Source organism: Stylophora pistillata, chromosome 5 (genome assembly GCF_964205215.1).
Source record: "Stylophora pistillata chromosome 5, jaStyPist1.2, whole genome shotgun sequence".
Classification (NCBI taxonomy): domain Eukaryota; kingdom Metazoa; phylum Cnidaria; class Anthozoa; order Scleractinia; family Pocilloporidae; genus Stylophora; species Stylophora pistillata.
Window position 1 is genome coordinate 39,517,428 of NC_142523.1, and position 20,064 is coordinate 39,537,491.

The 20,064-nt window shown below is 40.4% G+C and overlaps 2 protein-coding genes across 3 annotated transcripts in view; both read right to left on the reverse strand.

Moving 5' to 3' along the window:
* Positions 1 to 9,334, reverse strand: part of LOC111339770 (protein bark beetle) — a 55,204-nt gene extending 45,870 nt beyond the window's left edge. For both annotated transcript variants that reach the window (XR_016001785.1, XM_088761336.1), the window contains exons 1-5: positions 9,181 to 9,334; positions 4,472 to 4,970; positions 3,971 to 4,124; positions 3,396 to 3,871; positions 290 to 530 (exon numbers count right to left, since the gene is read on the reverse strand). Coding sequence is in view for 1 of the 2 variants with exons in the window: in XM_088761336.1 (XP_088617462.1) it covers positions 290 to 530; positions 3,396 to 3,871; positions 3,971 to 4,124; positions 4,472 to 4,939 (1,339 nt within the window). In the remaining variant the exon portion in view is untranslated. The remainder of the gene's footprint in view (positions 1 to 289; positions 531 to 3,395; positions 3,872 to 3,970; positions 4,125 to 4,471; positions 4,971 to 9,180) is intronic.
* A 4,594-nt stretch (positions 9,335 to 13,928) lies between these two features.
* Positions 13,929 to 20,064, reverse strand: LOC111339780 (von Willebrand factor A domain-containing protein 7). Its single transcript, XM_088759526.1, has 5 exons — positions 19,049 to 20,064; positions 17,950 to 18,219; positions 16,120 to 16,425; positions 15,006 to 15,269; positions 13,929 to 14,609 (listed from the first exon to the last, which is right to left on the reverse strand). The coding sequence occupies exons 1-5, from the start codon at positions 19,920 to 19,922 to the stop codon at positions 14,038 to 14,040; spliced, it is 2,286 nt and encodes a 761-aa protein (XP_088615652.1). The 5' UTR covers positions 19,923 to 20,064; the 3' UTR covers positions 13,929 to 14,037.

The following is a 20,064-nucleotide window of genomic DNA, read 5'->3' on the forward strand; positions in this document are numbered from 1 at the left end:
TATCACTTTCTGTTACACTCTGTACGTCATTAGGTATGCTCTTTTCCAGTATAGGTAGAGACGAGCACAAGCTAATCTATCTGAACGCAGGTAAATTTTTCTGCCTTGCAAGAGGAAGCAACGGCAGACCATGGATAGTGGATAGTGATATGCGACCCTTTAATTGTAAAATTTTTGTTGTCGGACATCAAGTATGAAATTCACAGATCTGATTGGTTCGGGGAGGGTCCCTTTAGTTTCCGCCTTTGTAACCCTTAAAATCATATTTCTTATGCACTATTCCTCCCACCTCGATTTTTGGTCACTCCAAAATTAACTTTGACGTCTGAGCCACCACCATTGTATCGAAACCTTATGAAGATTTCGTGACCAGAGCTCAAAGACGGTGGAACGACACCTGTCTGTTGGTTAACGAAAGAAATTGTTGCGGCTTTTGTTGTGTTTCCATCATGTACTTGAAGTTCAAAGTTCGATCCACTTGTGGATTCATAATGAATCGTCAGTTGCAATCCTGGTTGGGTTCTAATAATCTATAAGCAACATTTTGAAAACTTAGATTAGCATAATTTCGTCTTCTCTGGTGGATTGTTTTACAGATGTCATATGGAAATTAAATTGACTCAATTCCTCTCGCTTCAGGGAATCAGAAAGTTGTTTCAATCGATATTGTTAACACTACCGTTGAACGCGGTTTTCAGTACGCAAAAGTGACTTCTCTACAAAGAGGACAAAGAAGCTAGTATTTATTCTGCTCGAAACGATTGCATTGCTGAACATCAGTTTTCATTTTTAACCTTGCATCATCAATAAGAATAATGTCAAACTGACACAGACGACCTCATTGTCCCGTTTTAATGTATGCTGTGATTGTTGGGTGTGATAGAACACAAGTGTATTACGCTGCACCTAGTGATCAGAAACTACATTAAGTTTACCATAGAAAAATTAAATTTCTGCTCCTCAAATCTAGGGTTTCCCCATCCTAATATCTCCCGCGTATGGGTAATGACACACACAAACTTTGGTAGAGACGGTTTTCAGCGAGTTTTGAGCCGGAAGAAGAAAACAGACTGAATCTACAGTCCACGACCGTGTGTTTAAGATAGATATGTTATTCACCAGCTGGGAGGTCCGTATTGGGAAAAACTGTGCCCGAGGTCTTGGACACCGCCCGAGGCCGTGGGCCGAGGGCGTTACTCAAGACAGAGGGCACAGTTTTTCCCAATACGGACCGACCTATGCTGGTGAATAACATTTTTATTTTTTTCTAACACATAACAAAACGATTGCTAAAAGAACCCGAATGATTTAGGGCTACAATTACGACTTTAATTATGGGAAAATCCTCCATGAACTTAACAATTTGTTAGCGAGTGGATGATAAAGAATACAGAATTATTCAAGTTAAAGAGAAAGCTTTCACCGAAATATTCTTAATTTGTAAATGTAACTGAAAAGGCTTCCGAGCAAACTTTGGAACATTTTCTGACAAGTAACTGTCACCATGTGACACCTGTCAATTGAAGAAGAAAAAAGTGTACGCTTTTGAATAAACAACAGTACTGGTGTGACAAACACGCAAGAGTTAAATGACAATGCGACGATCTTCTCGTAAAAAAAACAAAAAACAAAAAAAACAAAAAAAAACACTCAGAGATCTTATGGCAAATATTGTTTATTTCCAAAAACGATTCATCTTCGAAGATTTACCACTGTTCCGTTTTAAAATGTCTCGGAAAGTCAAATTGTAAGTGAATGCAAATGTATGTTTTGAGTTGTTAGTCTCCTTGTTCGTTAATCTGTCTTTCTTCGACTAAAAAGCTGAAGTCAGTGAGACACTTTCCAGCTAGACGCAAGGGGATTTAATGCGGCTTTTATTCATCAAATTCCTCTTGTTTCTGATGAGAAATTTACGGTAAAAATGTCCAACATTCAAGGGATTTGCAAGAATAGGCGAAATTGTATGTGTAGAAGAACTCATAACTTCGCCCAACGTTTCACAAACGAACAATTTGTGTTGAAGAATTCAGATATTAATAAGTGAGACTCACATTGATTAACGTAATTGTTACCTGCCACCACCTCTCGTTGTAACTTTGAGTTACTTTTTGTGAAGGATTATCAAATAAAAAATTAAGCCGCGTTTCAATCGTTTTAAAAACAAATTTAGTACCACCAAATTTATTTCGAAATCAATTTTTGCAGAAAAACCATAGTGATTTCAGAGCGAGAGAGAAGAAAGAATGAATATTATTTATCGCCAAAAGGTCATGACCGAAGTCTTTGCTCAAAAATTCTGTCCGGCCGGAAAAATGAGAAATATTTGTGAAAAACTGCAACGAAGCTTGACTCGAGCGAAACGGATACCGCCCGCTGTGAGCGGGCCGGATGGGGAGAATACTGCCCGCTCTCGGAGCCAATCAGACTGCAGGATTTGTAGAATACCGCCCGCTCACGAACTGAGAAAAAATTAAAAAACTTATATTATCAAAGATGTTTTTTAAGTCAAGGCAAAGCTCATGATAACTCGTATATAGTTTGTGGACTTTACATTTACAGTCAAACTAAGTGAAGCGTACCCCTCAAGATTATATTAATGAATTGATCAATTGGATATTGAACCCGCCAGTCGTTTCAAGAATGCAATAATGAATTGAAAATTTGATTATTGAACCCGCTAGCCGTTTCACGAATGCAGTAATGGATTGATTATATGAATAATGGACCCGATAGCCGTATCCGTTTTGAAAAGGCGCGGATCATTGTTCAAATTAGAAGTCCATTTCTCAAGTCCAATAAGATTGTTCAATTTGACGAAGAATCCTGAAAATGAACAAACTGCACTGTAAAAACACTGCGAAAACAGTCGATCGCAAATATTAACGAAATAAAAAAAAGTCTTGCGATGGCTTCGCCCGTAAACTATTTTTTTCCACCCTGAATACTCACAAGAATTTCTACAAGTTCGGAAAGATGTAAATAGGCGAAAAAAGCTCTCGATAACATTCCATTTACAACATTTACAAGAAGTTCTAGACAACACTCGCACTCACCTTTCCCCCCATATCTGACGCCATGTTGAAATAGTTCCGATCCATCATCACATGTTCGCATAATCCAATCCGAAATGGACTTCAATGATCCGCGCCTTTTCAAAACGACTACGGCTATCGGGTTCAATATTCAAATAATCAATCCATTATTGCATTCTTGAAACGGTTAGCGGGTTCCATGTTCAAATATTCAATTCGTTATTGCGCCCTTGAAACGATTAGCGGGTTCAATGTTCAAATAATCAAATCATTAATGTAATCCTGAGGGGTACGCTTCACTTAGTTTGACTGTAAGTCGTCCAATTCCTAATTTTATCTAAACTGATTTATGCATGTCCTTACCTTGGCACAATCAAAAGTAGAATATGCCTTGCCCAGCGCTTGGAAATTTATTGGAAACAAGGCTATGTTACTGCTGGTATCATCAAATGAACAAAAGTCCACCGAATTAGGAGTAATTCCAATGTATTGAAACCCGTAGGTTGTATTTTCCATTATGGTGTTCTCTATTGTAACATTCCTTGACTGACTCTTCATATAGATGGCAGCGAATAAGTTATCTTTAATAATGCTATTACTTATGGTCAGCGGATAACTCCCATTCACGGTCATCACTCCACACACAGATCTCTTGATAGTCATATGATCGAGGTGCGGGAGAAATCCATCACCACTTATTGCTTTATAAGCTTGAGAGATATCCACGTACATCACCACTGGGAGCTTCTTTGAACCAATGAACTCTATCCCGTTCCAAAGAGGATATTGGGCACTCCATTCCCATGTTTGGCACTCAATTCCAACATTCTCATAATGACCTGTTAAGCGAGTAAATATTTTTACTGTAATCTTTACTTCAATGAAATATCATAGGTTCGTTTGAGTTTTTTGCTTGATTATTAACATTAACTACCTACCGCAACTATAAGATCCAATTCCTCGATGTCTGCAATGAAGCAAGCTCATTTCATAACCATGACAATCGACATCATCTAACCAGATAGGCCCATCTCCCCAACCGAACGTGTAGAATCTTTTGGCCTCTTTGAAACCCAATTGCCTGCAGGCGACCTATTTTCGTTAAAAAAGGCGAGCGTTTAAAGGTGATGCAATATGAAGTATAACTCGTATGCAAGAGAATTAATTTAACAGTGTGGCGCTTTGATCAGCTTTGGTGGTAATTTCCCTCTTCCATATGCCATCGGGCGTTTGGAAATGAGACCACAAGCTTGCGACAATCTCTTTCAGTGTTGCGTAGCTAGTACCAGGTTAAATACTGTTAGTCAAAGTACGTATTCAGTGCCACAAAATGTTCTTGTAATTACAATTTTGCCTTGATAAAACAGAGCATGATATCAACTCGATATCAATGTCCTTCTAAGTGAGAAGAGAGAACAAACAATATTAATTCAATTTACCTGAGTATCCCTGATGTCCCAGATATCATCGCATACAGTTCCCCATTGACCATTTACGAAAATCTCCAAGCGCCCATCTTGAGCACTACTCCCATCACGGAGCCGAATTTCTTCGCCAAAGGGCAAGTTGAATGGTCTGTTATAGGAACTGTTTACTGAGTTATTTGTCGGGTTCAAGGTGAAAACAATCCGTTCAAAGGGATTCCCTTTAGCCACAAGAGAACCATTCACTTTTAAAGAAACTGCAACATCAAAGTGCAACTGTACTCCTGGTTGAATGCTGAGGGTGGCGTTCTCGGCTACAATGAGGTCTTGAGTCACAACATAAGGAGTTCCATTCAGTGTTAGGTTTGTGTCGACGACTATGTCACCACCGATGAATGTGCCTCTGGCACTAGTTAGTGTGATACACTTTACAAACAGCAGAAAGATAATTGCCCACATCACAGCAGTTAAATGAACTGCCATGTCTGGTTGATAACTCCAAGGTTCCTGGGCCCTAAAGTTAAGCAGGCGGAAAATTTTCTCAGTTTTGATTGGCCCCGATTTTAAGGAAGGTACGATGTAATTTCGTCGAGGAAAAAGTTCCGTAACATATTACATGGCAGAAAATTATTACTTCAAGTCCAATAAAACAACGCAAAAAAAGGAAAAATAGGTAGACAAGGACTACAAGTGGCTACTACTGCAAATGTAAAAATTGGAAATCATTGTACAGAAATTTTATTGCTCGTTGTGTTGTTTAACTTTAATCTACTTGCATGTATAAAATTTGGGGATCAATTCGTCCGAAAAATTTAAATCTGAAAGTTATTAGCAAAAGGTTCATTTAATGGTGCATCTACAGACCCTCTACGGCTGACACAACAAGTCCATTCTTCCAGGCGAGGAGAGAGGGGAAGATGTCTTTAGCTTCCTAAATTCATGCCAGTTTGAAGGAGGGAGCCATACGTTTCAGTATCACTTCAAAAGCTTATAATACATTTTCAATCATTAGGATAGTTATATCAATATGTTGTCACATAGAGTAGTTCATCAAAAATGTGGAGACAAATACCAAAGTGGGTTATTCTAGTTAAAGGTTCAGTCTGTTTGAAGAGTGTTTGAAAAGCGACTTGACGAAACAACAAAGAAATACTTCACCTGAATGGAAAACAGCTGAATAAAATAATTTGAATTTATAAAAAATGTATGGAAAAACCATGGTTGATTAACTGGCTGTTTTTAGAACTTTATCTCGTTTTTGAATAGGGAGGCAACCACCTCCCTTTGCGAAATTTTTTTAATATTCTACTACATATGTATGAATCTCGAAAAGAAACAGCTTTATACCGCGTTCGTAATTTGCACCACAGTTTTTTTTAAGGCCAATCGAAGTGAAGTTTGTGACTGAGAATGTAAACAACCATTAGTCCGAAAAATGAGGTTATGAACATATCATCTCAAAAGGTCGCAGAAAATTCATCTTACGAACACAAAAGAGAAGTAAATGTATCATAGATATAAAGGTTTGGTAATATAGTGTATCCATACGTATGATGTGCGATCCTCGCAGTAGATAGCGCTATTTATGCAATAGCGAAAATCAGACCTGAAAAAAAATCAGGCCTATACGGGACTCGAACCACTGACCTCTGCGATACTAGTGTAGCGCTCTACCAATTGAGCCAACAAGCCAACTGGGAGCAGGCCGTTAAGTTGATTCTTAACAAGCCAACTAGGAGCAGGCCGTTAAGTTGATTAAGAATCAACTTAACGGCCTGCTCCCAGTTGGCTTGTTAGCTCAATTGGTAGAGCGCTACACTAGTATCGCAGAGGTCAGTGGTTCGAGTCCCGTACAGGCCTGATTTTTTTTTTCAGGTCTGTTTTTCGCTATTGCATAAATAGCGCTATTTACTGCGAGGATCGCACATCATACGTATCTAATACCGCAGTTCAAAATATATGAACTTCATATATTCATTGCATCTCATTTATCACTTTCACGGGTTTATTACGAATCAACTTAACGGTCTGCTCCCAGTTGGCTTGTTAGCTCAATTGGTAGAGCGCTGCACTAGTATCGCAGAGGTCAGTGGTTCGAGTCCCGTACAGGCCGGATTTTTTTCAGGTCTGATTTTCGCTCTTGCATAAATAGCGCTATCTACTGCGAGGATCGCACATCATACGTATCTAATACCGCAGTTCAAAATATATGAACTTCATTTATTCATTGCATCTCATTTATCACTTTCACGGGTTTATTGCGAATCAACTTAACGGCCTGCTCCCAGTTGGCTTGTTAGCTCAATTGGTAGAGTGCTGCACTAGTATCGCAGAGGTCAGTGGTTCGAGTCCCGTACAGGCCTGATTTTTTTCAGGTCTGATTTTCGCTATTGCATAAATAGCGCTATCTACTGCGAGGATCGCCCATCATACGTATCTAATACCGCAGTTCAAAATATATGAACTTCATATATTTATTGCATCTCATAGTGTATGCATGTTGGACTGAAGCTACATTTTGTCGACAAATGCAAACTCTTATCGTTTCTTTTATGCTCAGGGGTGGTAACAGAGGTTACAGCTCAAACGTTCTTGTATATTTGCATATTTCGACTCCCAAAGGATCCAATGTCTATAGTTCCAGTCCCAAGATTGATACTTTGTTGAAGTGAAAGCTTTAAGATCGCAGCATGTTTCATGGACAACAACATTTTTGTAGACAGTACACGAAACAAACAGACGTAGTTTTGATGTTTTCCCATTGTTGGCAAATCTGATACGCATGGATTGATCCCGTCGTCGTATCGCGAGTCAAGTTAAAATATTTGAATATTCCTAATATCTATTTGTAATTTACCATTTTTATAGAACTTTCTCTAAGAAGTAACACAAGTCACAAAATGTTCGTGATGCGGGAAATTATTTCCAGCTCTAGCGTCGGAAATCAAGTTCAAATACATTTGTCCACCCCACATCCCCCAATTGCTTGGTTTTAATTTTCCCCTTAAGCAATTTTCATTGCATTGTCAGTTAATAATACGCAGAGCTAAAAATAGTTGATATAATATCAAGGTCACGCCTGGTACCATTGTCCTTGGTAACCGATGTGGCTCACTTTGTCGGTTTCCGACAACTTTAAAAGCGTAAGTAAACCCCGTTTTTCTTAGCCATTGTTTAACTAATGACAATGAATGTCAAATATGGCTATTCATGATTTTGTAATTAGTCTCGGAGAAATTCAATGAACTCAATCTCTCTAGCCCCAGGGGACTAACATTCATGTCGAAACCTGTCTTTTAATAAATTCACATACCTTCTTAAATTCGTGATATGTCTACTCCAGCTAGACTTACATTTGTAATTTGTAAATTACAGCATCCCAACATGGAAAAGGTTTTTAGAACGCAATGGAGATCACTGTTCAACGACAAAAAAACCAAACTGGAATTGATATTTTGTTCTATTTTTCTGACGTGAAATCCCATCGCATGGAATCTTTAAAATTTGCAGCAACAAAGACATGGTTCATGTTTAGCATGCGCATAACGAGTTATTGATGCACGTGGACAGTTTGAAGACTCTTTGAAGAGTACTCGAGAGTGCTTTCTCGAGTGCTTCTTTTGTTGTTTACGACTAGAAGATTGTGTATTTATGTGCCAAAAATTCTGAAAACTGTGGACTTTTAAAACGAAATATTATTTCAAACAACACTTTTGGGAAATATCAACATTTAAAAATGATATAAACTGTTCTAACGTAGAGTCCCTAAAGTTTCAAACTCTCACTGAGAGTCCGAAAGCTCAGTTTTCTTTCTCCAGCCCTAATTAACATCGTGTTTGATTTGAAACCTTGCGGTTAAACTCGAATGGAACTTGCAGCTAAAGTACACCTGTTCATGCCATGTTATGTACGCACAGCCGTGCGTAAATAGAGATTTCCACCATAATAGCTCCTTATGAATTAGTTACGACCTGCGCGCGCGCTATGCTATAATACTATTTTGAAAGTGTCCATTTTCTTATGGAACTTGTTCGATAAGAAAGCGAGCTGCCCAAGTTTTCCCACTCAAGTTAGCGAATCTGACAGGCAAAATTGTTTCCTTTTGCGGATTCAAATTGAAATATTTTGGGCAACCCTTAAGATTCTAAAATATGGTTAAAATTCTTTTCCCCATGAACGGATTTTCAAGTTCTAAGTTACTTACTTGATATGTTCACTCGTGTGTGTAAATCATGTACGTGAGTATGACATATTGCGTTGTCGTTGTTTTGTCCACTGTTCGTGCGGGTTTACGATGTTTTCAAGCATTTCTTTTTCACATTGCTAAGGCTTTCAGGGCTCCAAAAAGTTTCCCTCGTCTGAACTACGTTTTAAGCCCACGTCAAATGAATGCGTTTAGTGTCGAAAGTCAAACAAGTCTCACTGCTAGTTTGAAAACTAAATCTTCTTAAGTCAAATCGCTAATATGGAAGTACCGGAACATAATGACTTCCTCTCCATGCTTTTAAAAAGCTCTTTTTGTTTGTTACAAAGTCGGAGAACGCTAGTTCTTTTGCACAGTATAGTTTCTCCTTGCACGGTTTTGTACGCGCGCGCTTGATATCAAACTGTTTGTCTGAATTTACGGTGCCCGATCACATTGATGGTCGTTACGCAAGAAAAGGTCGTTGATTAATGAGCTCAACTTATGATTCTGTTTGAAAAATGCTGAGATAGAAACCTACCTCTATCAACGTGAAACGATGAATAGCGAATTAGAGGTGATTGCAAACGCCCTTCTGGCAACAACGTCACCTGAGGTTCACACAGGATTTAAGCTGCAGCTCATAAAATGCAAAAGTGGACAAAATCTCACTTCAGTGTAAAGTCACAAGGTGAAAGTTTTGTCTGCCTTACTCATTAGGGCCACAACGCTTTTTTCAAGTACCTGGGGTTTAGAACCCAGGGCCCAACGCCTGGGTCGCCATCATAATTAGGAATTCAGAGCACTCATTTCCGGCTACTTCAGTCAGTCCAGGGGCCTAGTCCCCAAATTCACTGATGTGCCTCTGCGTGTGAATTTTTGAATAGTTTGCTTAGCCTGAAGGGGTTTGCATGAATGAAAATGTTATATTCTTTTCTTCTTTACGAGTTTGAGAAGAATATATTGATCTCACCAAAGCTCCGCGAAATCGACCGCGACTGTATACTTTAACGAATATATCAAGTACATATCTTTGAACTGCGGTTATGAAACGTATATGTGCACGATCCTCGCGGTAAAGCACTATTTGAGCCATTGTGAAAATCAGACCTGAAAAAATTCAGGCCTGTACGGGCTTGTTAGCTCAATTGATAGAGCGCTGTACCAGCATCGCAGAGGTCAGTGATTCCAATCCCGTACAGGCCTGAGTTTTTTCAGGTCTGATTTAATTTCACTATTGTCACTCAAATCGTGCTTTACTGCGAGGATCGTGCACATATACACTGTATACTTTATTTCTTAACTTACTGCTGAGAAATTTGCTCTCACATTATTATGAAGTTTGTCCTAAATATGACTGCACTTTGAAAGTCTTCGCAAGTTTTCAGAGGGTTTTTCAGTTTTCCAGCCGCACCAGGCTGCCATAGTTAATTCTTTGATTTGTAGTGAGGACTCAGCACTCACGACTTAAGAAAAAAGATTTAGAGTTTTTAAAGGAAACATATTGTAAGAAAATATGGAAGAGTTACATAAATTCAAAACATACCTCTAGGACAATTCGATCATGCCTCCATTTCTCTTGCTATAGTTCGACCTCTTTCTTATCGAGGAACCCTAAATACCTTGACACTAAACAATGAAATAAACAAAAAAATTATCAAAGTTTAAACAATTTCTAATTTACGATCGAGGACACAATGATTTCACAAAGAAACTTTCATACATCGACGCTAAAGCAAACTTAATCAATCAGCTTTCGTAAGCAACATCTCATGACGGTTCTACTGGTAAAATTTAGGAAGTTTCTTGCAAATTTTACGTTAATACTTTTCCAAGAATAACAATACGAAGTAGGCGTAACACCATCTGGAGTATTCGTTAACTTTTTCATTAAACCGTGGCAAAGAGAAATGTTTTGTTTACATCGAAGTTGTATCAGAATTGAACTCAGTGGACAGGAAATGAATACGAAGAAAACCATTTGAGTACTTGAGCCCGCGTATGGAAACATTTTGGTAAGATTTTTGCATAGAGCCACACTATTAGGGACATTAGGGAGCTTAAGATACAGACGTTTTCGGGGCGACGGCGACGTGACAACCCAGGTAGACTGGGTCAGAGGTTGCCGTTTTTGCGCCATAATTTAAGTTGTTAAGATTCTGATGACGGCCTGCCTTTGCGACTTCTGCGACTTCGTCGAGTTTATTTGTTGAGCTTTATAAATCAAGGCTTTTTTGTCGTAGGATGGCTACGTTTGAAGAATTCCGCCATCTCCTTGTCCTTTACTAGGACGCTAATAAATTTGTCAAACTGATTTGTCCATTCCATTGGGCTGTAAAAAAGAAGTTGGAGTCAGAATTAATCTGGAAACAAGAATTAAAGACACTTTTCATAGAGCTACATTATGATCAGAACATCAATGTCCTATGGCTTCAAGATCTTATAATTTGAAATATGAGAGATGTACAAACAGCAACAGCTCATTCTAATATCAGTTGGAGTCGTTACAAGAACTCAGTTCCACTGAGTTAACACAATTAGACGCCTTCAGAGATACTCAACTTACGGGAGTTCCTACACTAACGAAGAAGCCAGCCTTTAGCTACATAAGGAAAGTCGGATGCGATAAGAACTTTATTTAAGTATATGAAGTTTCAGTCCAAGACTACGCACTAAGCTAAAAAAATCTCCATAGATCTGAGGTGTACGTTTGCGAGGTGCATCTACGAATTGATAAAGGGAATGGCAGCAAGCAAAAATCCCCTTTTATGTTAAGAATTCAATTACTGTACGCGTACGTGCCCAAAACTTACCTCGACGATTTGGACTTCACTGTTGCTTCGGTCATTTTAACCTAAAGAGAAAACAAAAGGTCTCTTGAGTTGACCGAGACATCGTGTGATGACTGGTGCGAAATGTGATAATGCAATCACTTTAATACAAGTGACAAAATTGGCAGTATATTAAAAAAGAAAAAAAAAGAAAAAAAAAGGTTCAACTCACGTTTTCACCACGACGGCAAACTCACTGATCTCACGTCGCCGACGTGAGGGAGACGGCGGGGCCACATGCGCAGTCAATCTCGCCCCAATCTTAATCGGTCTCCACGTCGCCGTCGCCCCGAAAACGTCTGTATTTTAAGCTCCCTATTAGCAAACCTCGACGGTGACGACAACATCAATGTGGAAAATCAATAGATCTAATTGGCAGAACAATAGCCCAGCACGTGCGTTTTAAAACTCTGTACATTTCTTAGCCGTCCTTTGCAAAACAACAACGTGAAATCACCAAAATTTGCGTCGTCTGCGAAGCGAAACCGCGGCGGCAAATTATTATAATTTACATTTGGAACTCAACGTTACTTTTATGCGTTGTGTTGAGTTTGAGATCTGGTGCCCTATGAGACAGTAAACACATGCAGCTATTTTGGAAATTCTAAGTAGAAGTAGAAACTCATTTTTTGATCGACGTCTTCCGTGGCGTTGCCGTCCTGACTGCTTAAAGTCCTTATTGTAAAACAAAGACGTAATCCCAAAGGCAATCTACTGTTTTCGCCATTGTTTTCTTTGAGATAGAATAAATATATGAAGTTCATATATTTATTCTATCTCATTTATCACTTTCACGGGTTTATTACGAACCAACTTAACGGCCTGCTCCCAGTTGGCTTGTTAGCTCAATTGGTAGAGCGCTGCACTAGTATCGCAGAGGTCAGTGGTTAGAGTCCCGTACAGGCCTGATTTTTTTTACTGCGAGGATCGTGCATCATACGTATTGTTTTCTTTGTCCAAGAACTGTATGCATAATGTGTCTACAGAACGTAGGGCTGTGCGGAAAACTTACCAATATCTTAAACTTTTTTTCTCGGTTGCTTTTTCCTCTGCAGGCTACCCGAGGTAACAAAGTTTTCCACATCGTATCAGCGAGTATGGTTGACCGTAATACTCAGTATATCTATAAAAGAACTTTACCTTTCGTTGTCGGCGTGCGAGCTCTGTACAAGTTGTCATCCTTCGGGTCGACTGCGAAGACGTCGTGAAACAAAAGCGCTAATGAGCAGACGGTTACGCAGGCGCACGCGCTATGTAGAATTGGGTAGATCTCAATTCTTTTGCGACAAACAACAAACGAAGTATGCAAAAAGTAAAGAAGTTGTAGAGCAGAGTCTTTCCGCTATCAGGTAGATGGATTGGAACAGTTTCTCCCTTAGAAAGAAGAATTGGATTGAATTATAAATTCTTTTATGCCAGATGACTGGTTATCTAGAACGCTTTTAGATGTTTGTTTAATACAACAATCCAAGCTCACTTTTTTTTCAGGCTGGATGTAGGTAGGGAACGCGAGTAAGGCAGTTTGGTTTGGTGTTGCGCTTTCGTGTATGTTTGCTTTCTAGTTTTTTCAATCACTGACAGACTGGGCCGGGGAGAGACATACGTAGCGCAGCATAATCGCGATAAGGAGAAAATACATTTGATTTTGTCTTCAGGATGATTTTGCTGTTATTTCATGTTTTTTTCTCGTAAGTATCTTTGGCTATGTCACGCATATAATGAAGTGCGAACTAACAGGTGGTCTCGACAACTGTGCATTGTCATCAAAGCACGTCTTGGCTCCAAGATTACCTTCTGTTTATGTTTTAGGATCATTTGTTTTCTTCGATCCCACCTCTTAGTTGATTTGCACTGCTTTGCAAAGTCCTTGGTAATTTACATGGCAACCACAATTTTATTAGGATTGCAGTGAGGTGCTGAGGGGAATACGTTGGGAATACGATCCCCTGGTTAATATATAGCAGATTTCTTTCTGCTGCGATCCCAGGTTATAAAGGCAAAATATCCCACTGCAGACGAAGTTCAATAAATTAGAAAAAGTTAAACATAGAGATAGAGTTGAACTTGTTTAGCCGGATCAAGTGTTAGGTTGCAGATTAGATTTGAAATTCAATTCCTACCCTCCTGAAAATAAGTGAGTTCACGAGAGGGTATCATTAGGGTACCATTTGGCAACGGGCTATTCCGCGGGCCACAAAATTAGCGGATATCCCCTCAAAGTCCTTCTCAATATATCCCCCATAATTGAAAATCGGTCTGCCATCTCAATAAGATGCATGCTCTCCCCAGACTCCTAAGATGATACTTACGCCAAAATATTTGCATATCAAATCCTTACGTTTATAGGCGCTACAAAAAAGTTAATTAAAGTTTGCAAGAGTAGCACTGGAAAATTGATGATCCGAGATAAAGAAACAAAGATAGAAAATCATACGGATAACCAAACATTCTGTCATGCTCCTGATATCAACTTCTTTATTCTCTATTCTTTTATTCTAGATGCTTTTCTTTGTTTACATTTGCTGTCGTTTATTAGCTAAAAAACTTCCGATGTGACTCCCATGATCTTAAGAGACAACGAACAGACGCATTGCTTGTGAAGCAACAACTTTAGATGTTTGACCCTTGGCGATTAAAAACACAATATCTGTTTTGTCTACATCAGTAGGACGTGTAGCTTTAGCGCGAACGGAAAGTGTAGCACAACGGCCCTTTGTCACCCGCCTTGATCTCACATTCCGAGAGAGCAAGTACCCCATCTTGTCCTTTACGGTGGTCACGTCAAAAAATTCACTGGCACCGAAATTGCACAGCTGAAAATGAACAAACGAGACTCTTCCTAGAGGGAGGGTATAGTCATTGCTGGCATACTTTCCCCTAAGCACGACCGTCGTCGGTTTGATTGTCTGGTGCGAAATCCTTTCAAACGGGTTCCCGCCACGAGTGATGCCTCTGAGCTTGAATTTGAATGGCTGAGTTGCACGAGGAGTGAAGCTTGAGGTGAAATGGACATGGTCAGCTGTCTGTAGTGTGACGTCACTGATCCTAGTTCCTTCAGTGGTAATGAGTTCCAAACGCACGGAGCTTGAATTGACTTTCTCAGAACCTGCGACTGTTATAACCACCTTGTTCGCTTTGCCTAAGAAAGACAAATAAAAAGACATATAAATAGATAGACAAATAAACTCGTTGTACAAAGTGACAACACAAGCTAGGTCAATGGTTTTTGGGCATTATTGTATCTCTTAGCTAGCGCGTGCGGTGAGATGGGGGGAGGGGAATCGGAGGATTTTGGTTTTATCGCGATTAAACTCACTTGATACCCCATAGGCTCCGCTCCTCCCCCCTCACTGACAGTTACTTGACAGTCAATTCTCTATAGACCCCCTCCTTTATGCTCCGTTAGCGACGACTGATCCCCCCTTCCGCCACTAAAAACCGTGTGATCCGCACAAAAATCTCCTCCCCCCTAGGCGAATCATGATGCCTGTTCCCTTGGTGTCTTCAAAGAACACAATCGACGGAGCGAACTTACCAATTACTGGATTTGAAATAGGTACTTCAGACGTCTCCCGACGACGCCTTCGGCTTAATGGAATAAGGAAGTAATGTTCGAAGTCGACGTTTGTCTCACTAGTAGATTTGACGTAAAATTCGTGACCTCCATTGCTCCCTGACACAGCTAGAGTCCAGCCTCCCTTTTTGGGATTGTCAATCTGGTAAACGGAGATCTGAGACAGGCTGCGTTTTCCAGATGTGATAACGATATTGTCGGGATCTGTTAAAGTGATTCCCTTACCTTTGCGAGGAGAGAAATAAAAGAAAGATCGTTACATTGAAAGTTAAATGAACGATATGGTATCAATTGCCGAAAACACCCTAATAATCCTAATTTCTATTAACACGTTCACTTCCAAGATCTCTTTAGCAATTCTTCTCACTGTCCGCCATACAATTCTTAGAATGATTGTTTAGAGAATTTTGCGGTTAATATTTAGTTAGTACTTGGTAGTTAATATTTTTTCTTTATTCTCACCACTTGTCTGCTCTTTACTGTATTGATATTGTAATGAGAAATTATGTCTTGGTCACTCATGGGAGTTTAAGAGAGTAGTCCCCCTCTCTAATACAGAGGCCACGACAGTTAGCTGATACGAAGGTATTGTTGGTGTTGAGTTAGGGGAGGGGCGGGTACGCAGTTCCTCAGATACTAACAGAAATCCGAGTATCTAGTTGTAAATACTCCCACCTTTTGTATTTATCTTTGTGGTGGTCACTGATATGATCAATTTCTCGATGGACTCGTCCACTGGAATGCTATATCGGCTGCTTCTTGCCCTGTCAACGTTCCGCTTCTTTCTTCCCGACATATTTGAGCCAAAACTGATGACATTAGTTCCTTCAAGTACTCCTCCCGTAAAATCAGGCTTTTCAGGGCCAACACCCACCCATCCCCCCCAGGGGAGGACATCCACCACACAGTAATCTCGTGCGTGGGAAATTAACGTCTCCTACCCCTAACCCTGCAGGAGACGGGGCCTACGGTTTATCCGTCCTTATCAGAGAAGACTAGAAAGGTAGCAAATTCTCCTCACTTATTTTAAGACTATGGGTATTGGGTATGGGTATCTAGTTGTAAATACTCCCACCTTTTGTATCTATCTTTGTGGTGGTCACTGATATGATCAATTTCTCGATGGACTCGTCCACTGGAATGCTATATCGGCTGCTTCTTGCCCTGTCAACGCTCCGCTTCTTTCTTCCCGACATATTTGAACCAACACTGATGACATTAGTTCCTTCAAGTACTCCTCCGGTCAAATCGTTCAGTTCTTCCAATTCCCACTTGTCTTTCAACAGAATTGCCTGGCCAGAGGTCAACTCTGCAAGTTCCTTAAAAGCTGGGTGGAGATTCCTCGGATCTTGTTGTGAGTATCCCTGGGAAGTGCAGTAACCTGCAAAAGACCGACATCGGGTAATTAAAAAAAAAAGAACGAGTTTACACCTAATCATTGCACATCAGCTGTAATGCTATGGAGTTCATCTTTATCTCATAACATACGCTTACACAGGGGCTTTTCAGGGCCAACACCCACCCATCCCACCCAGGGGAGGACATCCACCACACAGTAATCTCGTGCGTGGGAAATTAACGTCTCCTACCCCGAACCCTGCAGGAGACGGGGCCTACGGTTTATCCGTCCTTATCAGAGAAGACTAGAAAGGTAGCAAATTCTCCTCACTTATTTTAAGACTATGGGTATTGGTCCGGCCGGAGCTCGAACCCTCGACCTCCCGCACAACACAATCCGGCGCTCTAACCAATATAGCTAACCGGGAGGTGGTTAGCGCAACATTTTCCTTGCCACTAGGTTGTAATGGAAAGTAGGTAGGTACTGAATAAGACACGCACTAATCCCCGGGGATTGGGGCGAATGAACAGACCTCCACCCTCTCCCAACCCCCACCTCCACTCCACCATCATCCTCTGCTCAAAGGACTTTCATTGTTTTCAAAAATGAAGGAAACAACATTTCATTAATGGGTAACTTGATTAGTAATCTTCAAGCCGAGGCTTACACATTTCCCTCGTGTAGTTGATCTCAAGAGAAGGAGATACGTTTGTTGTTATTTTGCGCAACGTCTATTAACATCTGTGGCGCTGAGAAAAGTGCGAAAAACAGTAGAAATAATTGTAACTGATTGAAAACAAGAGATGCACCTTGATAGAAACGATGAAAATTAAACTGATATCAACAGTAACAACAGTTACGACAACGATTACGATAATCATCATGAGAATGTTAATTGTTAAATGATAATGTTATTGCATATATGATTTTCGCTATTGCATAAATAGCGCTCTCTACTGCGAGGATCGTGCATCATACGTATCTAATACCGCAGTTCAAAATATATAAACTTTTATATATTCATTGTATCTGATTTAACAGCACGGGTTTATTACGAATCAACTTAACGGCTTGCTCCCAGTTGGCTTGTTAGCACAATTGGTAGAGCGCTGCACTAGTATCGCAGAGGTCAGTGATTCGAATTCCGTACAGGCCTGATTTTTTTTTTTTTTTTTTTTTTTTTTTCAGGTCTGATTTTCGCTATTGCATAAATAGCGCTCTCTACCGCGAGGATCGTGCATCACACGTAATGTTAATAATGATAATAATTATAATAACAATATTTTTTTTCAGACCTTTCAAGTTAGAAAGCCTGTTTAGCTGGTAAGTCACGTACTCTTGCCCTATCTTGTTATTTTCCCATGAATCTAGGAGTTTTACGACCCATAATACTTGATAAAAATAAAGAGTAAAATAACGCCTGATTGCTAAGAAAGGCAAAACCACACTTGTTGCGCGAGTCTGCACAAAACAACTTATATTGTTCTGTGACACTATCACTTAAAACAAGAGAGCATACATTGCGTGACGAGACCAAATAAAAGCTTAGATTATCATTGCACTCACCTGTTGTAAAAAAGTTAATTGTCACGCCGTATTCTTCAGCGCCAGCCAAGTGTTTCACTTCCTCGATGTATTCATCCGTTGCATCTTTCGGACCAGCATCAGTGAACACGTACATAGGGGAGCCCCACTGTGGCTCTTGATAGAGTGCCTCTAGCATGCCAGTAAATGCGTACTCGGGGCAGTCACCTCCCTTATGGGGCGTAAGATTGTTTATAGCTTTCACAAACTCTCCTGCTTCAATTTCGTCCAGGACAACCACTGGTGATACTTCTGTGACGGAGAATAAATTGAGTTAGGTGCCAGTCAGTATATATTAACTGGGATGGGGTGGTTTTCAGAGGAAAGAGGAGGGGAGATCAGTCTTCTCAAACGAAAATTAATGTAAAGGAAGGACTATTAATATTAAAGAGCCTTAGGAGGAGATCAAGGAAATTTGTCGTGACACAACCAAGTTTCTTCACCCCCTCTCCTCCCGCAAAGCGATTAATAGTAACCGGTCTCTTACATAAATTGAGGTGTGAAGCTATTTTTTTTGCGAGGCAACCCTCGGCGTTCAAGCCTTTTGTCATCCGCTCTAAGCTAAAGCTAACGCTAGAAACGTCAGCTTTGGAAATTCTTTGCGGTAGCCAATTTACATCATCGATTGCCTGATAAAACCAAATTAACTTCTCCAAGTAGGAAACTTTACTATTGTACTTCGATAGATAATAATCTTTAGACAGGGTGCGTTCTCACAGAAGTGGTTTTCAGAACGGCCCTGTAAGCACCCACCCACCCCACCCCAGGGGAGGACATCCATCACACAGTATACTCGTGCGTGGGAAATTAACGTCTCCTACGCCTAACCCTGCAGGGGACGGGACCTCCATGTATTCGTCCCTATCCGAGAAGACTAGAATATCTAACCATTTCTTGATGTTACAGAAAGGAAGCATATTCTTCTCAATTATTTTAAGACCTTGAGTGTTGGTCCGGCCGGGGCTCGAACCCTCGACCTCCCGCACAACAGTCCAGCGCTCTATCTATTGAGCTAACCGGGAGGCGGTTTACTTACATAAAACACATATTGCGTAACAGTGCCGGATAGAACGTGACTCACCTGGGAGAGGGTCATTGAATGGTGACAGAATGTACTCCACAGGAGCTTGACGTGGATAATTGATGATATCAATTGCGATGTTCTTTGTAGCTTGAATTTCATCGCCCATACTTCCGGTGTCATCAATGACAAACATAAGAGACACATCTCCCTGAACAGCCATGAAGCTATCAAACGTCGAGCTTCCAAGCTGAGTTCGGAGCCCCTGAATAAATTGTTTACTTTGGTTTGCGCTGTTTTCAGAAGCCCGTTTTCCGCGTCTTGGTGGCGATGATTTTGAGCTAAGAATATACATGATCTGTCCCAAAACCTCGCGCGCATACTTGTAGCTTTTGCTCCTGATCGCCCTTACGATAAGCCTCTTTAATTTCGGCAGTGTATCACCGTTGTAGCGGACTCCTGAAGCCCTAGCATTCGCAACAGCGCGTTCGATGTCGTTGATGGCTTCAAGAAACTTGTTTGATGGCGTAGCGCGAGGTCTGTATGTCTTTCGTTTTCTCTGATATGTGATCACTGTTTGCGTCACTGGTTTTCGAGTCGCTGGTATAACCGTGCCATGACCCGATGGAGATATGCCAGGTTTAGGTCCAGAAGCTCCTTTGAATACCTTTTTTCCTCCTTTACCTTTCATGAACTTTTTCGTAAAAATCTTAACACCAGTGTTCTTAACGTTGGAGTTGTCACGATTAGGAATTTCTTTCGTGGTTTTCTTCGGTGTGAGAATTTCTACTTCTCGCTCTGAGCCCATTGAAAAGCCCATCAGCGTGTCGCGTGTAAACTGAAGTGATGGAAGAAGATTCTCGCTTGATTTTTCTACGGCCATCGACAAGAGCAAAATAGTTGCCGCAAGAATCATCAGTATTCGTTTCTCCATGATAAAGAGGTGTTTCACTTTCCCAATCTTGAACCGTTTAAGCGATAAGAAGACAAAATGTTCTTAAATCAGTGTTTAAAAGTCACGAGGGTGTAATAAAGGGGGGATAGGTAGATAGCATCTGATCATCTGCCTATCACGA

What these genes read in the sequence shown, in the direction of transcription:
- LOC111339780 (XM_088759526.1), bottom strand. Translation starts at nt 19,922, where the DNA reads ATGGAGAAACGAATACTGATGATTCTTGCGGCAACTATTTTGCTCTTG. An exon ending in ATTCAATGACCCTCTCCCAG is followed by an intron (nt 18,220 to 19,048) that starts GTGAGTCACGTT and finishes TCTCCGTCACAG; the next exon opens with AAGTATCACCAGTGGTTGTC. An exon ending in AATTAACTTTTTTACAACAG is followed by an intron (nt 16,426 to 17,949) that starts GTGAGTGCAATG and finishes GGTCTTTTGCAG; the next exon opens with GTTACTGCACTTCCCAGGGA.